Below are 25892 nucleotides of genomic sequence, written 5' to 3'. Positions count from 1 at the left end.
CATCTGTCAAGCATGGTGGACATGGGCATGTATGGCTGCCAATGTAACAGAGCCACTAGTGATTATGGATTATGTGACTCCTGATAGACGTAACAGGATGAATCCTTAAGCGCTATAGAACTATACTTTCTGCTCAGATTCAGTCAAATATTGCAAAACTGATAGAAGTACTGATAGGAACACTTCACAGTACAGATGGATAAAGACCTAAATTATACCATGAAAGTAATCCAAGAGCTGCTTAATTCAAAGAAATACTTGTAGAAGGTTCTTAAAATAGCAAAAGTATACTTTTCACTTACTGACAAAACTGAAGGAAGAAAGATCCAGTTACTTTTGAGGCTGAGACAATGAAGGGGCCATGTACAAAATGGCTGTAATTCCTAAACAGTTAAAACAATACATTTGTGAAACCCATTGAAGTAAAGCTGAAAGATCACACTTCAATTACATTTTGATCACGTCATTTCAAATCCATTATGGAGATGTACAAAGGCAAAATAGGATCAATTGTGGCACTTATGGACATGACCAACTAAATACAGTCATGGCCGAAAGTGTTGGCACCCCACTTTTTTTTTTCCAGAAAATGAAGCATATCTCCCAGAAAATTATTGCATTTACACATTGTTATATACATGTTTATTTCCTTTGTGTGCATTGGATTAAAACAAAAAGAAAAAAAAAGCAAAATTGATATAATTTCATGAAAAACTCAAAAAATGGGTCGGACAAAATTGTTGGCACCCTCAACTTAACATTTGGTTGCACACCCTTTGGAAAAAAATAACTGAAATCAATTGCTTCCTATAACCATCAGCAAGCTTCTTACACCTCTCAACTGGAATTTTGGACCACTCTTCTTTTGCAAATTGCTCCAGTTCTCTCATATTTGAAGGGTGCCTTATCCCAACAGCAATTTTAAGATCTCTCCACAGATGTTCAATGGGATTCAGATCAGGACTCATTGCTGGCCACTTTAGAACCCTCCAGTGCTTTCTTTCCATCCATTTCCGGGTGCTTTTTGAGGTACGTTTGGGGTTATTGTCCTGCTGGAAGACCTATGACCTAGGACGCAAACCCAGCTTTCTGACACTGGGCCCTACATTGCAACCCAAAATCCCTTGATAATCTTCAGATTTCATGATACCTTGCACACAGTCAAGGCATCCAGTGCCAGAGGCAGCAAAACAACCCCAAAACATCTTTGAACCTCCACCATATTTGACTGTAGGTATTGTGTTATTTTCTTTGTAGGCTTCATTCCATTTTTGGTAAACAGTAGAATGACGTGTTTTGCCAAAAAGCTCTATCTTGGTCTCATCTGTCCACAAGATGTTTTCCCAGAAGGATTTTGGCTTATTCACGTACATTTTGGCAAATTGCAGTCTAGCTTTTTTATGTCTCTGTGTCAGCAGTGGGGTCCTCCTTGGTCTTCTGCCATAGCGTTTCATTTAATTCAAATGTTGACGGATAGTTTGCGCTGACACTGATGCACCCCGAGTCTGCAGGAGAACTTGAATATATTTGGAACTTGATTGGGGCTGCTTATCCACCATTCGGACAATCCTGTGTTGCAACCTTGCATCAATTTTTCTCTTTCTTCCGCATCCAGGGAGATTAGCTACAGTGCCATGGGTTTGGAACTTCTTGATGACGTCGCGCACCATGGACAAAGGAACACAAAGATCTCTTGAGATGGCCTTGTAACCTTGAGACTGTTGATATTTCTCCACAATTCTGGTTCTCAAGTCCTCAGACAGCTCTCTTCTCCTCTTTCTGTCCTCCATGTTTAGTGTGGCACACACAGACACACAATGCAAAGATTGAGTCAACTTCTCTCCTTTTTATCTGGTTTCAGGTGTGATTCTTATATTGCCCACACCTGTTACTTGCCACAGGTGAGTTTAAACGAGCATCACAGGCTTGAAACTAAATAAATTTACCCACAATTTTGAAAAGGTGCCAATAATTTTGTCCAGCCCAGTTTTAGAGTCTCATCTCATTATCTCTAGCCGCTTTATCCTTCTACAGGGTCGCAAGCAAGCTGGAGCCTATCCCAGCTGACTACGGGCGAAAGGCGGGGTACACCCTGGACAAGTCGCCAGGTCATCACAGGGCTGACACATAGACACAGACAACCATTCACACTCACATTCACACCTACGGTCAATTTAGAGTCGCCAGTTAACCTAACCTGCATGTCTTTGGACTGTGGGGGAAACCGGAGCACCCGGAGGAAACCCACGCGGACACGGGGAGAACATGCAAACTCCACACAGAAAGGCCCTCGCCGGCCACGGGGCTCGAACCCGGACCTTCTTGCTGTGAGGCGACAGCGCTAACCACTACACCACCGTGCCGCCCCAGTTTTAGAGTTTTGTATGAAATTATGCAAATTATTTTTTTCTCTGGTTTTTTTTGTATTGTTTCAATACACACAAAGGAAATAAACATGTGTTTTTAAAAAAATGAGTAATTGCAATCATTTTCTGGGAGAAATACTTCATTTTCTGGAAAAAAAAATCTGGGGTGCCAACACTTTTGGCCATGACTGTAGATCCTTTAAAAAAAATTATGGGTAAATTTCTGTGGTATAAGAGGAATGAAACACTTGAGTAGTAATGGTGCGTTCATGTGCTATGGGAATTATGGTAAATACCAAACGCCGACATGGAAAGCACACGTGAACGCACCCTCTTGTGGTATTTTCCACTGGGCAACTCGTAGAAAATTTTGATACACGAGTTGCCGAGATGAGATGAACTTTAACCTTTTCAACATGGCGGTGAGCGGTACAAGACTAGCTTATGAACCAAGAAAGAAGTGGTTTTCACCTACGGAAAGCTGACTCTCACCTTCTAAACGAGTCATGTTATGTATATTATTATAATATGTATATTATAGCCTAATACAAAATATTCTGTGGCTGTCCAAAGAATGCCAACAATGATCTAGATACTGGCTACTCTCATTGTGGCTACAGCCAAATTTCCAAAAACTGCGTGGCATTCAATGTGTTAAGAAAATCTCTACTTGTCATGATGAAATATTCAGCATTATTTACCTTTTGATAACTCATTCCTGCTGCAGCTGATGAACAAGGCAATCTATAATTGTTTTAGCCAAATAACAGGCCTGAGTCTGAATCTGGTCCACCATCTTTAATTTGTCAACAACAACAAAAGCATGTGAACACAACACACTGGTAAATACCACTTCCCAACTGGAAAATATCATCTTCCCATAGCACATGAACGCAGCATAATACATCACTCCATCCTGATGTTGATTAGTTTCCTATTACAGCATGCCCCGATGGGTTTTATTCCTTACATAGGATGAGTTCAGGAAACAGGAAGGAAAAAAAATCTGTAGAGAAACAGAACAAACTGCAACATCACAACACTTTCACTTAAATATAATGCGTTTTCCCAAGAAACTTTATTTTTTACAATTGTATTATTTAAGACAAAAGACCTTTCGTTTGTACTGTTTCCGAAAACGGACACAAATGCAGCAGGTTTCCGAAATGAGTTTAAAGTTAAACTGTTAGCTGTCTAACTGAGAAACATGGGAGCTGTTTGTTTGTTTGTTCAGTGTTAAAGCCGTGAACGTCAACAGATCGGCCTTACCATGACCAAACAAAAAGCTGGGCTAGTCACTGTTAGCTTACTACTAATTACATGATATACACGTTGGGAGATAATACACATCTACAAATCAATTCTCCAATCCAAACACCAAAAGAGATATTGTACAACAACGTAAAAAGAAAAACTATAACTTCACTTTCTCAACATTGGTTAACGTTCGCAACGTTTTCTATCCACGAGACTAGGAACAGGAAGTTGCGCGATTCAAACGGATTGATAGGTCGGACGACCAATCGGAACACAAAAGCTGAACTGCGGCAGCCAATAGTGAGAGAGAAGAATGGCGGGACATCCTGTTCGTGACGCAAATTTTCACAGTCAACATCGGAAGCTCCACCTTTTGTGTTTCCCGCACCGTCAATCAAAATAGAAAAAATAGACTCGATTCAGCGATCGCAGCCCGCCTCCGAATAATATAATCATGCTTGGAGTGTAATTAAATCGATATTTTTTTCTATTAAAGTATATTCAAGTAATGACTGGTATGTAAGACTCAATACATTTCCATTAGACGCATTCCGCAACCCTGTCTTAGCTAAGCTAATGCTAATGCTGGCTAAGTGTGTAGGTTTGGTTTGCTAATCTCTTTGCAGTTGTGCTAACTTAACATTAGCCAGTTAGCTTAGCCACTTCAGAATTTTCCGATCTGTGTGCAGATAGGAGCTCTGTTTGTATTCAGTTTGTTGAAGTATTCTTTGTTGTGGTCGGAGAGTTGAGCTGGCAGTACGTCCGACTGAGCTGTTCTGCTTCGTGTCCGTGCACCGTGCCTGTGTACAGCGCCCAAACAAACAGCCGGGAGACAAGAGGAAATGGCTGCCTTAGACGTGGACAGCAGTCAAAGCGAGTTTCTGCAGCAAGATGGTAGCAGGGGAGATCAGGTACTCTTTTCCGTTTCGTCTCTTTCCTTCCTCTGGTAGGGCTTTTTGTTGCCGTAGCTGGACGCATGGTGCTTTTGTGAAGTTCACACGTTTTTAAATTTGTTGTTTAAAAAAAGTGGTACTTCCTGTGTGGCTCCGGACTAACGGCCACCCCCTTTTCTCCTGTTTGAACCCGCCCATTGTGGGTAGGCCAGTCCGCCGTCGCCGCTCGCTCTGCTGGCGGCCACCTGCAGCGAGCTCGGCTCGCCCTCCTCCCGGGGGGAGAACAGGGCTGCCGCTGCCGGGGTAAGTCCCTCACACACCGCCTCCCGACCCCTCATCCTGCCCGCCTGCCATCTAACCCCATCAGGAACTCAGGCCAGCTGGGGAAAAGGCAAATTTCCTTATATTCGGTCTGATCTAAGTGGACTCTGGACGGTTTTGTTAAAATCGTAAAATAATGAAAACATGCCTCGTGGCTTATCCTGTAGCTAATTCTGATTTTATTTCCTTTTAGTTTATAAATCAACTGAACTGAACTCACCTTTCCCTTTACAGTGCAATGTTTTGATTGCTGCAAAACCACCGTGTGAACCAAAAAAACACCATGTTTATTTGCATCAAAATGATTTGTAATGTACATACTCTTGAGCATAACATTTGGGGCAGCAAGCACAGTGGTGTAGTGGTTAGCGCTGTCGCCTCACAGCAAGAAGGTTCTGGGTTTGAGCCCAGCCGCTGACGAGGGCCTTTCTGTGTGGAGTTTACATGTTTTCTCTCCGTGTCTGTGTGGGTTTCCTCCACAGTCCAAAGAAATGCAGGTTAGGCTAATTGGTGGCTCTAAATTGACCGTAGGTGTGAATGTGAGTCTGAATGGTTGTTTGTTGCCTCTTTTCCACCAAATCAGTTCCAGGGCTGGTTCGGGGCTGGTGCTGGTTCACAACTCGTTCAACTTGCGAGCCAGCTGAGAACCAGTTTGCTTTTCCATCGCTCGCGGTGCTAAGGGAAGCCACGTCATTACGTCGCTGTATACGTCAGTTACGTCGCTACGTTTGCATAAACCTTGGCGCGAATATCGAAGCAAAAACAACACGGAAGAAGCAGCAACAACAACAATAATAATAATAATGGATGACTAAGGGCCTCTGCATGCTCTTGCGACAAGGCTTTCGCAGATAGCTTTTCGCAGACAGTTGTAATTTATCGTTGAGCGGGGAGTAATAGGCGTGCGCGATGTTATTCACCGCCACAACGCAAGTGGGCACGAAGTCGCGAAATCGCTAGGAGTAGTTGGTGGGTGTGGTTAGTGGAGTGTTTATCCTCCGGTTACTTATAATGACTAGAACTGGAGTCGTATAGATGTACGTACTTCCTCACTTGCTCGATCAACTGCTGTTCGTGCTGCTCCATCTTCGCTCGTGTTTTTAAAAATGGCGGTAGTGAAAACAAACCAAACCGGGAAAGTAGGGAAGCGGAAGTGCGTGTACAGCGGATGTAGAGTGGACCAATCAGAGCCCTCTTGTCTGCGACGCTGTCTGCGAGGCTTCTGCGGTGGTCACAATTTTTGGGAGGTGCGCGCAGAGCATCTGCGAAGGTGGGGGGGGCTACGCAGACGCCATCTGCGACACCATCTGCGAGGACTGGGTTGTCAGCATAAATTGGCCTTAAGCGTTTGTACAGCTGCTGCTTCTCGTCGCTTAAAAATGGCGATCTTTCGCGGTCTTGTTATTGTTGTTGGTCTTTACAACTCTGCCCCCCCGCTGACGTAAGCGGTTCTTTCCTCTGGCCTAGCAGAGAGTTGGTGCTAGCCTGGAACCGGTTTTTCTGGCCCCAGAGCCAGTTCTTTGTCAGTGGAAACAGAAAACCCGGTTCCAAACTAAGCACTGGCCCCGAACCAGCCCTGGAACTGCTTTGGTGGAAAAGGGGCATGTGTCTCTGTGTCAGCCCTGCGATGACCTGGCGACTTGTCCAGGGTGTACCCTGCCTCTCACCCATAGTCAGCTGGGATAGACTCCAGCTCGTCTGTGACCCTGCACAGGATAAGTGGCTACAGATAATGGATGGATGTGTAACATTTGCATAGGAACCAAAACTTCAACCAGACGCCATCATTACTTTAACAGTGGTAGCTTTGGATGTGACAGTTAGGATACTTCTTTACATACCAACCTAATGTTCACACTAGCAAGCCACAGATGACCATTCATTTTCTGTCTACTACTGCAAATTAGGAAAAAAAAGAGTTGGGATGGTATGTTGAAATTAAAATTACAACTGAAAACAATGATTTTGTAAACTATATTTGCCCTGTGTTTGCACTCAAAACAGTACAGCAGTACATTAGTTAATGTTTTACCTCATGAATGTTGTTTTGTTGTTTTTTTTACTTAATAAACACATTACAATTCTGATTCTTGCAACACATTTTTAAGAAGTTGGGACGGTAAAGCATTTACCACTTTATAATGTTGCCATTCCTTCTCACAACACTTAAAAGATGTTTACAGACTGAAGACACCAAGTGATGAAGTGTTTCAGGTGTTATTTTGTCCCATTCTTCCTGCAAACAGGGCTGAAGGTGTGCAACAGTACAGGATCATTGTCATATTTTTTTTGTTTCAAAATTCTCCACACATTCTTTATTGGGGACAGGGGACAGGCTCCCTCTCCTTCCACAACCATGCCTTTGTAATGTGTGCAGAATGTGGTTTTGTATTGTCTTGTTGAAATCTCCCTGGAAAAGATGTCCTTTTGGCTACGTTCACACTGCAGGCTGAAGTGACTCAAATCCGATCTTTTCGCCCATATGTGACCTGTATCCGATCTTTTATTGACAATATGAATGACACAGATCCGATTTTTTCAAATCCAACCCAGGCCGTTTGGATATGTGGTCCTAATTCCGATTCCTATCCGCTCTTTTCATATGCGACTTCAGTCTGAACCGCCAGGTCGCATTCATCCGACTTACACGTCATCAACAAGCCACAAACGTCACTATTCTGCGCTGAAGTAGGCGGCGGGTCTCTCAAAAAAGTTACAACAACATGGCGCATAATCACGGGCGCAGATAGAGGGTGGGACGAGTCATATTTAAATTCACCTCGTTCGGTCCCCCCCACTTATAGGGAGGAAAAAACGTCTATGCTGTCTTTCTTTGCATAAGGCAAACCTCACGGAAAAATCAAAAGACTAATTACCATTCAGTTTATTGAGGTGCACAGCAGTGTATACATAGTTGCAACAACTCACATAAAACAAAACAAAGACTGATATTCGGTTAGTTGAGCTGCGCAGACTGCACAGGTTGCGAGCTCGAGCTTGGTTGCTATGGTTACTAACAACAAGTTTGACAGGCATATCGGGGTTGGGGTTGGTTTGCTGGCAGCTTTGTCCCCCCCAGTTTTTTGTCCCTCCCAGTTCAAAAAAACGTATCTGCGCCCCTGCGCATGACATCAATGCGAGGGACGCTTCGGGCTGTGAAGGTTCTGAATCTTCTCAATGGAAGGACGCAGAGGTTAGGGAGCTGATTTCCATTTGGGGGGATGCAGCTATTCAAGCTAGATTGGATGAGTCATACCGCAACCGGGTGGTTTTACTTCTGTAAACGCTGGCCATGCTCACTGCGTGTGACGTCGTCGTATCCTGCAATGCGCATGCGGAACACTTTTAGGTCGCTTTTCGTTCATACTGAGGATCACATACAAGTCGCATATATTTGTTAATGTGAACGACCTCACAAAAAAATCGGATTTCACAAAAAAATCGGAATTGAGCATTAAGCCTTGCAGTGTGAACGTAGCGTTTGAAGGCAGCATATTATTGGTGGGACATGGCGATTCATTTCCGCCAGTTCGTTCATGTCGGTCAGTTCAGCAAAGAAGTTCGTTCGTTCAGTTCGTTCACTCGTTCATTTTGATGACGTCACACCAAAGCGGCACAACAATGGCTGTCGTCCGAAGTTTAGTTCATCTTGAGTGAACGAGAGGCGGCAGAGGTGCCATCCACAATAGATTTTCATACATTACAATGTGCTTGAGAAAAAGATGGAAGAAAAACATTATCCTAGCATTATCTGAAAAAGACTACATAAACAAAGCTCTGAAAGTTAATTAAATGTAGATGAGAATAAAGCTGTTTTTATATTTATTATATTTTAGTAGAGCCATGGTCTGCCGGCTATGCAGTTGTTCTCTCAAACCCATTAAGAAAAAAAAAATTGCTTATTTAACAGCAACACTCATTTCAGAGAATAAACAACTTTACAAGTCATCGTATTCAGCGAACAGTAGCCTGCGATGTCTCTCTGCTGCATTCATGATCATTCATTGTTTGGCCTGGTCATGGACATGGAAACGGTTGTTATGCACAAACATTCGATTGACGTCACGTCTAGCGAGACCTTTTCCAGCTGTTCGAGCAAGATGCGCCCAGCCCAGTATGGCAGCAGGCAGGCTGGCTGCTGGCTGTTCGTTCGTTCGCGAACTGCTGAGCTCGTTCGCTGTGAACTGAAATGTATTGCTGAGTGAGAGCTCTAAATTGTAAACTAAAGACCTGGCATGTGTCAACGCTCTGATAATAGGGCTCAGATAGCCCTTAAAGAAGTAAAGTGGCGCTGCTCTGCACAGATCAAAATGCAAGTTGGACGCCCTTCTGCTGCTGAACAGATCCTGCTGATTCGCCAACGACCGAGATTCAGCGACCGCCCTGCTGCCAGCGAGCAGAGACTGCTGATTCGCGAACGACCGAGAACGAGAGGCAGCACGAACTAGTTCTAGTCGTTCACTTCGAAGACTCGTTCAAAAAGAACGGTTCGTTCGTGAACGACACACCACTACAGCATATGTTGCTCAGAAATCTTAATGTACTTTTCTGCATTAATGTTGCCATCATAGAATTGTAAGTTACCTTTACCTAGGGCACTGATACAACCCCATACCATGACAGACCCTGGCTTTTGGACTTGTTGCTGGTAACAGTCTGGATGGTCCTTTCCATCTTTGATCCAGAGCACATGGCGCCCATTCCCCCCCATACACACACACACACAAAAAAAACCTGGAATACTGATTCATCTGACCACAATACACATTTCCATTGTGTGATGGTCCATCCCAGATGCCTCCAAGCCCAGAGAAATTGACAGCGCTTCTGGACACAGTTAACATAAGGTTTCCTTTTTATATAGCAAAGTTTTAACTGGAGTTTGTGGATGTAACTCCATATTGTAATCCTTGACAAAGGTTTGTCAATGTAATCCTGAGCCCATGTGGTTACATCAGCTATTGAGGTATTTCACCCACGTGACCAAGTCATGTGATGCTGCCATTTTGGACGGCACGGCTCGAATCAGTTTGAATGTGAGGAAGGCGACAAACGAAAAACATAAAAGAAAAAGGAGCGAGATGCAGAAAACACCTTCACTATCCAGCGACGTAGGGCATTTACAAGGTGAGCAGAAGGAGAGGTATTTGCAAAAATTGAGGTTAGCAGGCTTAGAGAACGACGTTTACCTGCTTCCACCAGGATTGTTCACTGACATACGGAAGTACACGAAGCCCTCGTCTTTACCTGACTTCGGCCCACATGATCTGTATACCTATGTCGTTAAAAACCCATCGCCATACACAGGTATTGATCTGAAAGCGTATAAGAGTTTGGATACCTCCAAATATTTTGTGTCAGGCTGGGTAACATGCCTACATCAGCGGGTCGTCCCTGGAGCCGGTGGTCGCCATCTTATTACAGCTAAGGTTTGTTCACGTTTTCATTTACTTTCGGTCCTCAGGATAAACAAAATGTTCTTAAATGTCATTGAAATAACTTCTTAGTCTGTTGAGACATGGCCCGTTATAAATTTGCTGTTACCAGACAATGACCAAGAACTATATTATTAGGGTCTGTGTAGTTGTAGTAGTGTATTAGCAACTAGCTGTTAGCACTAGCTAATGTCAACAACATCATAGCTGGCATGTTACTGTAGCAATGTTTACGTTCAGTCATTTGGATGACTGTTAAAACCTTTCAGTCTCAAGTTTTTCCTTTACTGGATTTACTAGTTTACTGAGCTAGCGCGCTCGGGCAAGCCGGCTAGCTTGCCCGAGCGCGCTAGCTCAGTAAACTAGTAAATCCAGTAAAGGAAAAACTTGAGACTGAAAGGTTTTAACAGTCATCCAAATGACTGAACGTAAACATTGCTACAGTAACATACCAGCTACTGTTGTTGACATTAGCTAGCTTGACGTTCAAAATGGCGGGCACCGGGGCGTCACGTGACCCTGTGACGTCAGGTGAAATACCTCAATAGATAAATTATGGTTTTTGATGCAGTGCTGTCTGAGGAATTGGAGATCACAGGTGTTCAGCTTAGGCTTGCGCCCTTGTCCTTTATGCACCAAAATTCCTCCAGATTCTTTGAATCATTTAATGATGATATGCACTGTTGAAGGTGAAAAATATCCAAATCTCTTTGTATGTTTCTTTGAAGACCATTTGTTTTTTAAACATTTAAAAAATTTTCTCATGCATTTGATGACAAGCTGGAGATCTTTGGCCCGTTATTGCTGCTCAACCACTAGGCCTTTCCTGGATACGGATTTTGTACCAAATCATGATGACAATCACCTGTTTCAAATCACATCGTTTTTTTATTATTATTTAACCTCATTACTAGCTCTAAATTTCTCCCATCAAGATTTTTTTTGTAATGTGTTGCAGGCCTGAGACACAGGAATGGATGTATATTAACAAATGCAATGAAGTTGACTAGACAAAACATGAAATATCTAGGGCTCATACTGTCTGCAGTGAAAAACGAATCAAAGTAAATTTAGAAATCATGGCTTTTTTTAAAATGTATTTATTTGCATTTTCCATACCATCCCAACTTTTTCTGATTTGGGGTAGTACATGTTGACACAGAGCCATGATTTCAGTAGCAGCAAAAGCGATACATTAATTCTATGCAAATTAGTTATGACAGGGTAAAGTGACAACTTCAGACAATTGGCTCGAATGATTCCTTGGACAAATTCTAAAGCAAGCCCTACGTTAGAGGATAGTCGGGCTAATTTTGGGTCTGATACACCCTTTTCCAATAATCTTGGGGGCGTTCTTGATTCAAGCCTGGTCAGAACCAATTATCTGCCCAAATAATCCTGTAGCGTGAGGGGTTTACAGACATTATCCAAAGGCCACCGACTCGATTGGAGCATCCCTGATTTCAAATCGCAAGTCTCGAACATGTTTTGATATATATGATTTGAAATACTGTAGTATGATATGAACAATGATGTAATATTGAGCAGAAACCCAGAATAGCCAGTGAGAGGGAGCTGACCAGGAAGCAGATATTGCGTACTTGTGTTGAACAGCATCCTCATGGCAATGGAAGGTCTGTGATTATATAAAAATTACTGCATTTCTAATGATCACAACTTCGTACTGCAAAATGTATACTGTGGAGTGTTGTTATAACACAGTAGTTGGGATCCAAAGAATCCAACCGTGTTATGGGTGAATCCGTGTTATAACGATATGGAAAATCTGACAAGGCTCAATTATAAAATGCTCTAGAAGCTTGAGTTTTTTAGATAAACCAGTCCCCTGAAGATATCTGAGAAAGAAATTGCAAGAACTATGATCGTTTTTACCATGCTGATAAATTAAAAAATTTTTTTTTTATTGTTGACTGTCAATGTAACGCATAAAGCCTAGGTCACAATCGGCTGTACATGCTCCTACGGCCGGTCTACGTGCAAAAAACGCAAGAAACGCATGGAGGGCGCGCGTGTGACGTGCTGATTTTCGAGCGGTAGACTGGCCGCAGACCAGCCACAGAGGTTCTTTGTCATGTCAAACAATCTATACGGGCGCTTACGTTTTTTTCAGGTTGCAAGACAAACTTACGGCCAACGTGCGTCTTTCTCCATGAATAAAAAAAACGCAGCGATTTGGGAAACACCAAAAATCGCACGGCCAAAAAATCGTACGTCCGGTTGTGACCTAGGCTTAATATCTCATCTCATCTCATTATCTCTAGCCACTTTATCCTTCTACAGGGTCGCAGGCAAGCTGGAGCCTATCCCAGCTGACTACGGGCAAAAGGCGGGGTACACCCTTGACAAGTCGCCAGGTCATCACAGGGCTGACACATAGACACAGACAACCATTCACACTCACATTCACACCTACGGTCAATTTAGCCCATGTTTACATTAGACCGTATCAGCGGATCATCAGATTAACGTTTTTAAAACGATTAGTGTGCACACAGCAACACCAATACACGATTTGCGTGCATACAGCAACAACAATACACGGATACGCTCGGCTCCGCAGGCATTCTGCGCTCCAAATCACTCCGCCCTGAACAGCGAGTGCCCTCTGGAGGGTGCGCACTCCGGCCCTGCGCAGCTCACAGAGCGCGCGAGTGGAGTGCACAAGCTGTGATTCGGGACTGAGCCGCTGTGTGTGTGATCCCAGTGCATATCACTTACCACTTGCAAGTGGAAGGATGGCAAGCCTAAAGACAATCATAACTACACAATGGGCAGTATTTGCATCAGTATTTGCAGTATTTTCATACTTTTATACTCTTTAATGAAGGGTGATACAAGGCGGAAGTCCGCGCCATTTTTCAGCAGTCGCGTCACATGACCAACGCCAGCGAATCAGGAAGGTGGATGTCACAGTGACGTTGTCCAATGACAACGCCAGCTAGAGCTCAGCACAGCGTATCCGTGTATCTCAATGTTTACACAGCACCGGAGCTGACACGATCTGGATTGAATACATGGACGCTGGCGGATTCCCGTTTCCCGGCGTTTCCAGGCGGTTTAATGTAAACGGACAGTGCATCCGCGAAGAAAACGAGACAGATACGGTCTAATGTAAACTTGGCCTTAGAGTCACCAGTTAACCTAACCTGCATGTCTTTGGACTGTGGGGGAAACCGGAGCACCCGGAGGAAACCCACACGGACACAGGGAGAACATGCAAACTCCGCACAGAAAGGCCCTCGCCGGCCACAGGGCTCGAACGCGGACCTTCTTGCTGTGAGGCGACAGCACTAACCACTACACCACCGTGCCACCCTAGGCTTAATATGTAGTAAAATATTTTGCTGCCTGTCACATCCGTGTGCATCCGCGCCTACACGCTTCGAACTCTCACTCGCGCGCTTCTACGCTCTGAGTAGTGCGCATCTCAAAGACTGATTACATGCACCTGTCCTGGATTAGAGCAATGGATGCTTGTGTGTTATTTAAATGCATTTTATTTACATTTATATGCATATATATATATATATATATATATATATAAAATGCATTTATTCTTTACAAAACTCTTTTTTTTTTCCCCCCTTTCTAGCAAGATCCTATATTTGTAATAGAAGGTATTTAAAAATACAAGTTTCAGCCTGCTCTGAATAAGCGTAAGCATAATTCTATACAACGTAATAGCACCGCCAAGTTAATTACAAGTCATGATAAAATTACTATAGTAGTGAGAAGAATATGGACAATCGTGTAATAATTAACTGCGTGTAATAACAAGTAAAGAAGTATTCAAAGAAGAGAACGTTTGATTATCGTGCAAGAAGCAGAGTTCAGGCATTGCTGTGTAATACGCTCATTTTAGTCCTTGATTTTACTGCAAGTCTGTAACTTGTGTTGAAATCTCACGTGAGCCTGTAGTTGGACGAAATGAAGCATGTTTCATAGATGCGTAACATTCGCCACAGAAGTTTCATTGCATTCAAACCATCTTAACACATTTTCAAGTAACTCTTCTTCCAAGTCTGAGACTGTTGAGTTCTCAAATGCAGCCGCATAAAGTTAAATGTAAGTTTTAGGAACCATGAGCTGACCGTGTTGCAACGCTTTTCATGTAATAGCTATTCTTATTATAACGGTGCTCCACTGTAAACTACAGTGACCGGGAAGCGCAAAACAAAATTACAAAATGTGAAACGCTTTTTTACATTTTATAAAACAAAATTACATGAGCAAAACACTTTTACGGAAGACAAAAAAAAATTACATCTTAGAAAACAAATTGACAAGATTCGAAACACTTTTACGACCGCTGGGACAAATTTACAAGTGGTGGAGCACTTTTACCAGTCCCAAAACAAATTTACAAATGAAAATCTTCATGGAAGGGGAACGTATCAAATGCCACAAGCGACCCGGAAGTGATCGAGTGAGCGGTCAATTCTTGTTGTCTTCTATGGAGTTTATGGTGACAGAGCGTTGACTGTGACCGAATGATGTTTTGCCCCTTTTGTGGAAAACGCATGAACCGCTTAACGCGGTTCGTGTGGACGGTCTCTAGAATTTTTAAAGGACACGGACCAGACAGAAGGACCAAGTGCACAGGGAACAAGACAGCGGCTGTGTCCAAAATCACTCACTCATTCACTACTCACTATCTAGGGAATTCTATACAGAGGACTATATAATGAGTAGTAAGTGATTTCAAACACGGAACATGAATTGACCGCTCACTCTATCGCTTCCTGGCCACTGTACTTCCAGGTCGCTTGCAGCATTTGGTACAGTCCCCTTCCATGAAGATTTTCGTTTGTAAATTTGTTTCGGGACTGGTAAAAGTGTCCCGCCACTCGTAAATTTATCTCGGCGCTCGTAAAAGTGTTTCACATCTTGTCAGTTTGTTTTTAAAGATGTAAATTTGTTTTGTCCTTGGTGTTTTGCTCTTGTAATTTTGTCTTATAAAATGTTAGTGTTTCACATTTTGTAATTTTGTTTTGTACTTCCCAGCCACTGTAGTAAACCATGCTGATTCTTCTCTACGGAGCCCTGGAGGGGGAAAAAAGATGCATGTTTTGTGGGACCTCACAAAGTTTTTCCAAAACTGTCATCCCCCCTCCCCCAAATCACTTTCCTTCCTGGGCTTTGTACTTCTCAGGCTTGAGAAACATGACAAGCACTTCATGCATTTTTTTTTTTCTCGCTTTTTGTTTTTCTGTGCAAAACACAACATGCACGCAAGTGCAACCAGCCGAGGACACCAGTCCACCTCCATGTTTGTTCTGCTCCGAAATCACATTTGATCGCACAAGCTTTGGTGAGATTCCAAGTCCCTGGAATCGCCACTCTGAAATCGTTTTAGTATAATAGCCAAGTGTGTGGTCCTGTCTTGACCGAATCATCTGATGTGTGCATTCTTATAATTAAAATATTTAAAAAAAAATTAGTTAAAGGCGGCACGGTGGTGTAGTGGTTAGCGCTGTCGCCTCACAGCAAGAAGGTCCTGGGTTCGAGCCCCGTGGCCGGCGAGGGCCTTTCTGTGCGGAGGTTGCATGTTCTCCCCGTGTCCGCGTGGGTTTCCTCCGGGTGCTCCGGTTTCCCCCACAGTCCAAAGACATGCAGGTTAGGTTAACTGGTGACTCTAAATTGACCGTAGGTGTGAATGTGAGTGTGAATGGTTGTCTGTGTCTATGTGTCAGCCCTGTGATGACCTGGCGACTTGTCCAGGGTGTACCCCGCCTTTCGCCCGTAGTCAGCTGGGATAGGCTCCAGCTTGCCTGCGACCCTGTAGAAGGATAAAGCGGCTAGAGATAATGAGATGAGATGAGAAATTAGTTAAATTTATCATTATGTCTGTGGTCTCGCACATTTTTTAAAATCACTTGAAATTTGAAAATCCTTTAGTGTGTATGTGGTCTGACATTTTCCTCAGTTCACCACTCGGTTTTACTTCCTACCTGCACTTAGTTCCCGTTTAGTGTTTGACATGCAAAAATGGAAGAACTTATCACAATTTCATCTTGTACTGTTCTATGCAACCTCTCTTTAAACATGTATCGAGACTTTCCAAGCTTTATTGTTTTTCATAAGGAAGTAGAGATGGTTGTTCGTGCTGATAAAGGTATGTATCTGGGATAGTTAGCTTGCTTTGTTAATCTGTCAACTTAGCTAGTACACAGCGTAGGTTGTACTGTAAACCAAAGAACAATTTTTCAAATGGGTTAGTGCATTATTCAGCATGTTAGCTTCAGGTGTTTATGTAGCTACTACCTTTAGACATCAACCACCGAACCGTACACGTGACAACAGTAGCAGTCGCCACATGCCTGTAAGAGACAAACTAACTACAACTTGGCACTTGCTAATGTGAACGTAGGGTGTTATGTTTGTATTGTGGCTGTGACACTGATGCGTTCTCTAAAGAATCTCTAAGTGATCTCCTCTCTAAAGAACGAATTTGCCAAATTATCTTGTTAAGTTTAATAACATTTGTCAAGTCTACGATTTCAGCATTGAGTTCTCAGGTAACGCGTTAATCTTTTTTTCTCAGCCTGCAGATTCAGGATCAGTGCCCCTAACAAGCTCATCAGAAAGATGGGATGGAGTCAAGGATGACTCAAGCATTGTGCAGCTGCCCAGTGGGGGCATAGTCACCTCCAATGGGCAGTATGTTCTTCCCATTCAGGGCCTCCAGAGCCAGCCCATTTTGCTAACATCAGGGACAGATTCCTCCGCCAATGCAGTGCCTAACATCCAGTACCAAGTTATCCCTCAGATCCAGACAACTGATGGGCAGTTGGGATTCTCTGCTTCAACAGTAGAGGGTGCCTCGCTGGCTCAGGATGCCTCAGGGCAGATCCAGATTCTCCCTGATGGCTCTCAGGCCATCAGTGTAGCCGGCACTGCCTCAGGTGGCATTCTTAGCAACAGCCCGAACCTTATGACCCAGACTGGCCAAGTCCAGCAGATCCAAGGAGTCACTCTGGGAAGTTCAGCCTTCAACAGTCAGGGGCAGGTGGTTGCTAACGTGCCTGTGGGTTTGCCTGGGAATATTACCTTTGTACCCATTAACAGTGTAGATCTGGACTCACTTGGGCTCTCCGGGGCACAGACGATAGCCACAGGGCTGACTGCTGATGGACAGCTAATCATGACCAATCAGACTGTGGAAAACACAGAAGGCTCAGAGAAAACAGGAGAACAGCAGACACTAGTGGTCAACAACACTAATGCAGCAGAGATGTTTGTGCCTACCACGTCATCATCGTCATCTTCGTCCTCGCAGTTGCCTGCCAGCACAATCGATGGTACAGGTGTGCTAACGCAGAGCACGCCTGAGCAGACTGAAGGATTCCTTGCTCAGAGCCAGGTACAAGCGTCCACAGGGCAGCAGGTGATCCAGCTGCAGCAGGTACCACTCCAGAGCAGTGATGGGCAGCTGAGCCAACAACAAATAGCCGCCCAGGGGCAGCAGCCTCTCCAGAACGTCCAGCTAATCAACCCAGGGACCTTCCTCATTCAAGCTCAGACCGTCACACCATCAGGCCAGATACAGTGGCAGACCTTCCAGGTAGGTACTTGTGGTGGGTGTGAGACAGTCTACTCTGAAAAGTACACAATATTTGAGACATTAGGGGACATATTAACCAAAATAAAGTCTTACAAGATATTTAAACCAGGTCAGCCTTCTTTTGCACTCTCTCTCTAAGAGCAAACATGCCAAGTGCATATCAAGTAAACTGTATCACTGCTTTTATTTTTTATAATTTGCTGAAGGCTGAGAGAATTCCTCTTAGTTTACTCTGAAAGTATTGGATCAGTTTACTATGGTGGACCAGTTTACTAGATGCATAGGTGACCAGTAAGATCTTTAAAATAGTTGCGGATGTATTCTGTAGTATGCTAAATTATTTGTTGCCTTTGTATTTGCTTTAATTATTTTGGTTTAATATTTAAAATGAAAAGATGCAATTTTGTATTCTCATTGCTTGCGACTGAAAATAAAGTGTTTAATTAAAAATGTATTACGTTTTTATTTTTAGTTGCTAATGTTGAACATTACCTTTATCTCTTTGTCCCATGTTTCCAGGTTCAGGGTATTCAGAACCTCCAGAACCTGCAGCTCCAGACAGCCCCGGCCCAACAGATCACATTAGCCCCAGTGCAGACCCTGTCTATAGGGCAGGGAGCTACACTAAGTACCACTCCAGTTAGCATCAGCTCTGGGCAGATTCCCAACTTGCAGACAGTCACAGTTAATTCGGTGGATCATGCAGGGCTCCAGCTCCAGGCTGATGACACAGACAGCCCTGGAGGTAATGCTGTTGCTGATTCATAAATGTCAGGATGTTTTTATTTAACAGACTTGTCTAAAATTGTTTCAGGTGTTTATAACCGGACTGACAACCCTGTGAGGTTATACAAAGGAATAGTCTTTTGTAGTTGACTTAAAATTATGTGCAGGCAGGCTACTGACAAGATATTTATTCTTTTTATTTAACAATGGAATGAAATATGGACTACTCAAGTAAAAGACCCAATTTGACTTTTTCGTGGAATTGCTAGTTCCATAGTGGCAGAAAAAAGATTTTTCTTTTTCCGATTAGATATTCGGATAAAGGAGGAGCCAGACTCAGAAGAGTGGTCTCTTGCTGGTGACTCCACTCTGAATACTAATGACCTGTCTCACCTACGTGTGCGCTTAGTAGAAGACGAGATGGAGAATCTGGGCCAGGAGGGCAAACGGCTGCGTAGAGTCGCCTGCACCTGCCCCAACTGCAAAGAGGGAGGAGGAAGGTAATGTATACAAACCATACTGAACCTATTATCTTTAGACATGACTACTGAACCTATTATCTTTAGACGTGACTAATCACTATTGATGCAATAGTGGGCGCATTATGTCAAGCCAAATTGTGACGCTTCATGCTTGGAAACTCCTAGTTTTATGTGTCGTATGAATTTTGACCATCAAATCTAATCCCTTATGCCATACATAACGCACTTATGTTTTGCAGTCCGTTACAGGACATGTACACGTTTTAAGTGCTCAATTATAAGTATTACTATATTCTCCTGCCACAGCTACACCCTCACTACATGCTCTTTGACGGGCCTTTTAGTGTGTGATAAACCATTTGTACCACACTGAAATGCACCACGCTTGTGGTTTTGCATATTGTAATGGGTTGTTCCTCAAAAACATGCAATTACTCTTGTACTAGAATTGCCTTTAACAGTGAACAAGTGATTAAAAGCTCGATCATTGATTTGTCTGTTTATTTTGATAGCATCAGTTGATTGTTGACAACCCACTGGTTACAGCAATTAAAGAAACGAGCAGTTGAAAGTCAATTTAATTAAAATTGCAAGTTTAGTCCTGCATTTAGATCACATCTTATTCATTTTTGATATTCCTAATGAGCTTACCAAGTGAATTCACCAGTGCTGGTGTTCTAAGTTTATTAAGTCCCTGACTGTAAGCTTTAGGATTTATTTTTTTTTTTTGTCTCAACTCAACAAACCTAAGACCATTCCAGTCATCTTATGTTAATCTTCCTAACACTTCCCATGCATACTGATTAAATGTCTGTGTATAATGTGCATATGGCACTTCTTTCTTTATAACGTTGTGTCTATGCTTTGTGTTGTAGGGGCACCAACATGGGGAAGAAGAAGCAGCACGTATGTCATATAGCAGGCTGTGGGAAGGTGTACGGGAAGACATCTCACCTGCGAGCTCACCTGCGCTGGCATTCAGGAGAGAGACCTTTCGTCTGCAACTGGATGTTCTGCGGCAAGAGATTCACACGCAGCGATGAGCTACAGCGACATCGGAGAACACATACAGGTACGCATGTCCTATCCTGTTCTTTCCTTCTCCATTACTTTCTTTCTGTACAAAATTGTGAACAGCTTCAAGGGTTTGTTTATTATATAGGCCTAACTTCCGGTACAGTGCAGCACCAGATAGGTGTGGTGGTTGATCTGTGGTGGGGTCTGATAACATTATCAACTCAGGACCTACTACACATCATCTCCAGCATGCACCAGTAAAATTCCTGTAACAGTGAATTGGATCAGTGACTGAACAGTAATTATTATGAGGTTTTTATTTCAAGCCACAGTGCTTCCTATTCCTGTACTTCACCCAACAGATCAGATTAGGTCCAAGGTGACAATTTTATAGCTTTTCTTTCTGAATTATTGGAGGTTTGGATTCAACCTGTGTAAGTCAAGTGACCAGTCATACAAACTAATACCTATAAGAGCTCAATGATCATCTCTTTGACAATGATAGGTTGTGATTTTTGTGACCTGTATTTTTGTGAGGATGTGACTGTAATTATTTTAAAAGAATCATGGACCCTCTGGCTATGCTTCACAGGCACCTGGGGATCCCCAGATCCTATTTTGAGAACCACTGCCATACATAAATTCTCTTAACCACCACCTGAACATGAAGTAGTAAACCTAGAGCATGACTGCTCCCATTCTGATTTTTTTTTTAAGTTTCTAAAAAAAAAAAAAAGCTGTTTTACATTATTTGCGTAAATTATACCCTTTGCTTATGTGGCAGGCGAGAAGAAGTTTGTGTGTCCTGAGTGCTCAAAGCGCTTCATGCGAAGTGACCACCTGGCCAAGCACATAAAGACACATCAGAAGAAGGGCAGTGGTGGCTCAGTGGTGGCGAGCGTGGAGACCTCTGCTTCCTCTGACAGCATCATCACCTCAGGAGCGACCACACTCATCCTCACCAACATCCAACCAGGTGCCGTGCAGGGCCTTGCTACTGTTAACGCTACTGTTAACACGTCCAGCTCGCAGGAGCTACTCACTACAGCAGAGATCCCGCTGCAGTTAGTCACCGTGGCAGCCAGCGAAGCTGCAGAGTGACGCGTACGTACAGGAGCTGAGCAACTAACAGAGAGGACTTCCTCAATTGTCAGGAAAGAAACTGCTTCACAAGGATTTGAGTAAACTTTTTATCCGAGGTTACGTTGCTTTGAGCATAGTGTCATTATTACCTTCTCCTATCTCTTCCTCCTGGATATCGGTTTGACCACAAGACTTCTCTCCCTCAAATTTATCCTGCTTTTTATACCCACAGATTATTCTCATTTGCGTAAATATATCCATTTACGTAAATGCACATATATATAAAAATATATTTTACAAATATAGAATATCAATTTATGTTTGTCTGCAGTTTTTTTATGGCAACAACGGAACAGAAGAAAATGGTTTCGTCGAAAGTAGTTTCCATATAAAAACACTGAAATGCCTTATTTTGTATCATACTCATGTTATGTACAAAAGTAGAGTTGCTGACGAGCTTTAAAGCAACTGTTATGACATGTATTTGTTTGAATGGGAGTAACCTTTATAAAGGAAGCTAGGTCTGGTCAATGGGAGGGATGTTAACCTAATGTTGTGGCTAGTGTAGGGTATGCTGTGGCGTTAGTTGGCCACACCGTAAGGGAGGATGTTCAGGGTAGAACATTTGAATGAAGTGTGCCACTCTGGTGCTGGGGCGTTATGAAGTTCTTCATGTCCAAATGTGTCTTTAATGTACGTGTTTCTGATGCTTTTCTCTGAATACATGCATATATATATATATACATATATATATACTATTTTTTTCCCAACGTGTTCCTTTTTGTTTTATTTAGTCCAATCAAAGCTCTGCGAAGCTCTTTCTCTTGAAACCGAAGCGTTGTGAAGAAAATTATAAAAACGAAAAACAATCAGTGTAATTAAAAACCTTTTTTTTTCTTCTTCAACCTCTTACAGTTGATCAGATGTTATGCATTTTGTTAAGTCTTTTTGAGCAAGACAATATTTATATGAGGCTTTGCATAGTAAACTGGTTTTGTGGTGTCTACATCTCTTAAATGAGCTTTTTTTATTTTTTAAATATGTATAATAATTCCAGTATGTAATTTTTTTCTAAGACTGAATATTATCAGAATCATTTGATATATAATGGGCAGATTTGTGGTCTAGAAATTGGTAACATGTCAGTGTCGCATGAAGAGGATGTGATTTTGTCTGGATGTGCCTGGAGTTTAACGCTCTGGGTTGCACATGTGAAAAGCTGTACCACATGCTGATCCATTAGGAATAAGGAGTACTCGATTGCATGGGTGCTGTGTCACCGGTCTTAAAGCTGTTTGGACCAAATTCAATCAAATCACTTTCAAACTGCTTAAGAGACCAGGACTGATTCTTCAAACCACCATGTAACAGCAAAACCTGCCCAGTTTATTTTTAGGCCAGCAAGTTCTGGACAAGAAACGCAAAATTACAACCTGGATCAAGGATTTTAGCTTCACGATGGTTCTGATGGGTTCTGCAGTAATTTGATTGACTTTGTTCTGATCTGCTGTAGGCTGGGGTACTCCTGATTTGAGATCCTGTCAGAGAGGGGAAAAAAAAAAGAAATGTCCATTTACATGTGCAAATACATTTGTTTATTACTGGTATATACTCACAATTTGATAATGAACTTTTTTATAAAGAGAGCATAACTCTTTTATATATTTCACAGGTTGCTGAAGGACAGATTTCTTGCCCTCAGTATGCAGTTTGTTCTTCAAGCGATGGTGTAGGAATATTTTCCCTCTTTATCTCCAGGATTGTTTTGCACTTTCATATGATGGATTATTCCATGTAATCCAGACATGAATTATGAGTTCAGTTGCCAGTCTGTTTTAGGAGTTTCAGCTATTAAAGATGAGAAATTTCAACATGCTAATGATGATCCATGCTCAACTACCCAGCCTTGCTGAAACGGATAACGTCGTTAGTTGAGTATAATTGATGAAACACTATTTTGTTTTGTGATTTTTTTTTTTTTCCTATTTCCTTCCTACTATCTGCATTTTTAATATGTTGCCCTAGTTTGTGAGGTCAATTATAATTTTGTTCACTATAAATAGCATTGTAACTCTCGTATTGTTATTTGGTCTTTTTTTTCTGAAAAAGCTTCAAACTATTGTACAATGCCCACTTTTGAGGGCAGCTTTTTATTTCACACTAAAATGACTAAAAAGAAGTCTGGCTGTCAGGTCTCCTATTTTTTTTTTTTTTTTAATCTCTTAACTGAATTTATAGTTTATATAATGTCTTCTCATTAACGAGCAGGTTTCATTTTTGAACATGAAGTGAAATATTCAGCGTTACACACACACTGGGAGATGACTTTCCATGAAGATTATTTGTTTTTATTTATTTATTTTTTCCTTTTCAAACCCTACAATGTACTGAATGAGGCTACACTGTTTGTGTGAGAGAGACAGACAGAGACCGACCCCTGGGTGTAGTCCAGCAGATGTCACTACATCCATAGCTGCAGTGTAAGAGGCCAGTTGACCTTCTGACCACATTGTACTTTCCAGTGACCTGAGCTAATGGTCGAAATCATTTTTATAAAAGGTGAGAATACTATTGATATGATGAAGAACGTGGTTAGGAAATAGCTGTGGTTAGAATGTTGGTGGAGGAGAATAATCTTGCATTCAAACTACGTTCTGAGTCTCTTCAAGCTTATTACATCCATTTGTTTCTGGATTATAGTTTATCATGAGCAAAATTAACAATGTGCTCGACTCTCTTGATGAGTTATTTTAATGAATAATTAAACTAGTACTACAGACGATTTCCCTGGAAATATTTGAGAATAGTTTTTTGTCTCCAGGGCTCGGTATCTATGTCTTCTTGATAAAGTTTTCATTCTACATCCGCTCATATTTCTAATTATGGTGAGTGTCTGAAGCCGTCTAATATTTTGTCACTTAGGCGGTGTGTTCTGTAAATTCTGCCTTTCTATAGGAGAGGGGGGAAGGAAAAAAAACAACCACCACCAGTCTGGTATGAACAAAGCAGCACAATTGGTCCAGGTTGTCTTTTCCTGGTTTGAAGGTTTGTTTGATTGAAAGTGTATATGTATACTAAAATATTTTATCGGTCACATCAAAGTGAAAAGCACATGTTCCTGTATTAAAGTCAATTTGCCATAGATGCGATGCAGAGAAAAGCAGGTCTATGAACATTGAGAAAAGGACACGTCCATTCCCTTCCACCTTTCATTTGCATAATGTAATGAATTCAATTCATTGTAATGCAATACGGAGTGCACAACGAACATGGAATGACAGTTTGAGTTAATGAAATGTGTTAACGGTATCATCATTTACTTGTATGTTAATTAGTCCAATTAATTTCCAGTGCATGGTAATCTGAATATTGTAATAGCGCTGTGCAGGCCTGCAGGAAGGGGGGTAGCGCTGAGGGGCAGAGATGAAGAAAAGGGCGATTCAGGGTTCATGAATCATAGACTTACCTTTCCACTGCTTGAGCACAACCATTACTGCAAAGTCTTCAAGAGTTTCTGCTAACTACATGCTCATCTATGGAGTCCAGAATCAACTGTGCTGAATATACACCAGCTCATGCGGCCTTCACCTGCATGCTGACTGATAAGGCTCTTACATCCACGCTCAGATAGGTGAGGTTTGTGTTGTGAGTTCTTTTTTGCCTTGTGTGTTGTACAGTGCTTGCCTTTTCTTTTCTGATAGAGGGATGAGAGGCAGAATGCTGCATACCTCAATAAAAGCAGCGCCTGTGGTGTGAGAAGATCGATGTGTGTGGAGCCCTGACCACAAGGCCATACTGATAAAGTGGAATTGCACCGGTGTGGATGGAGGAGTACAGGGAAGAGTTTCTGCTGGACTGGACAGATAAAGGTTAGGAAGTGAAGTAGGTAGTGCAAAGTAGTGGAAAACCTCTTCAACAGGTGAGGTGTGTGTATGTATAGGTTTCTGTAAATCTTACAGCTGTGAGACAACACAATATACTGAATGATTGCCATATAGAAAAAGAAATGTGATGGAATGTTACCGAAGAGGTTTGTTCCTATCCACTTTTTTGGGCCTGAGGTTTCTTTCTAGTTGGTGTGCCTTATCAGATCATTCACATAAAAATATTTCCATTGGGACACAACAAGCCCTTTCTTGAGTCTTGTTAAGATGTTAACACTGGTGTTGTACAGTTTGTGTATAATACAGAAGCAAGCTACTCAAGAGATCTGAGTACGGGCCAGTGGAAGAAAATGGCAGGTTTTTAATAGCGACGTGAAAAGGAGTCCGCACCCCCAATTTTAGGTGTGATTTAGGATGGAGGCCTATAATTCCAATAGCCCACTTTTATCTTTGGGATGTTTGTGGCGATAAATGTCTTTTGCATATTCCTCATTTGGTGGCCCACTCTTCCTGAATTACAGAGTAATTGCACATACTTTTTTCATTTCAATACTCATGCAATATAAATAGGATAACTCGCAAGATTCCATGAGCAGAGAAATCATGGTATAATAGCATAAAGGTGTTTTTGGTTGCTGTTTTTATGATACAGTTTGCTGTTTCTCAGAAATGGGGGCTTTGGCACAGGTTTGTAATGGGAAACGGGGTTTTTTTTGTGGGGGGGGGGGGGGGGGGGTATATTATCTTTTGTATTTGGCCCAATGTAAAAACCTCACGTATTTCTCGTTTAATCTAATGGCATCACTCTTTCAGTCCCTCTGCAATTTACTAAGATGACCAGCA

The 25892-nt window shown here is 42.3% G+C and overlaps 1 protein-coding gene across 4 annotated transcripts; it reads left to right on the top strand.

Annotated features, from left to right (window-relative positions):
* The first annotated feature begins 3964 nt into the window (after window positions 1-3964).
* Window positions 3965-23318, top strand: sp3a (sp3a transcription factor). Of its 4 annotated transcripts, XM_060930023.1 has the most exons (8): window positions 3965-4138; window positions 4367-4534; window positions 4724-4819; window positions 16838-17857; window positions 18377-18602; window positions 18894-19083; window positions 19941-20137; window positions 20867-23318. In XM_060930023.1, the coding sequence occupies exons 2-8, from the start codon at window positions 4466-4468 to the stop codon at window positions 21181-21183; spliced, it is 2115 nt and encodes a 704-aa protein (XP_060786006.1). In that variant the 5' UTR covers window positions 3965-4138; window positions 4367-4465; the 3' UTR covers window positions 21184-23318. The 4 variants fall into 4 exon arrangements, with proteins under 4 accessions (XP_060786006.1, XP_060786010.1, XP_060786009.1 ...); XM_060930027.1 differs by having other exon boundaries at window positions 3965-4534; window positions 18996-19083; XM_060930026.1 differs by having other exon boundaries at window positions 3965-4534; window positions 18993-19083.
* The last annotated feature ends 2574 nt before the right edge of the window (window positions 23319-25892 follow it).

This window comes from Neoarius graeffei, chromosome 9, assembly GCF_027579695.1.
Source record: "Neoarius graeffei isolate fNeoGra1 chromosome 9, fNeoGra1.pri, whole genome shotgun sequence".
Lineage (NCBI taxonomy): Eukaryota > Metazoa > Chordata > Actinopteri > Siluriformes > Ariidae > Neoarius > Neoarius graeffei.
Note: the sequence above shows the minus strand (reverse complement) of the source record. Positions and strands in the feature narration are given on the sequence as shown.

Excerpts from the sequence above, each read along its gene's own strand:
- sp3a (XM_060930023.1), top strand. The coding sequence starts at position 4,466 with ATGGCTGCCTTAGACGTGGACAGCAGTCAAAGCGAGTTTCTGCAGCAA. Across the intron at positions 18,603-18,893 it reads TGACACAGACAGCCCTGGAG|ATATTCGGATAAAGGAGGAG; the intron begins GTAATGCTGTTG and ends TTTTCCGATTAG. Across the intron at positions 19,084-19,940 it reads TGCAAAGAGGGAGGAGGAAG|GGGCACCAACATGGGGAAGA; the intron begins GTAATGTATACA and ends TTTGTGTTGTAG.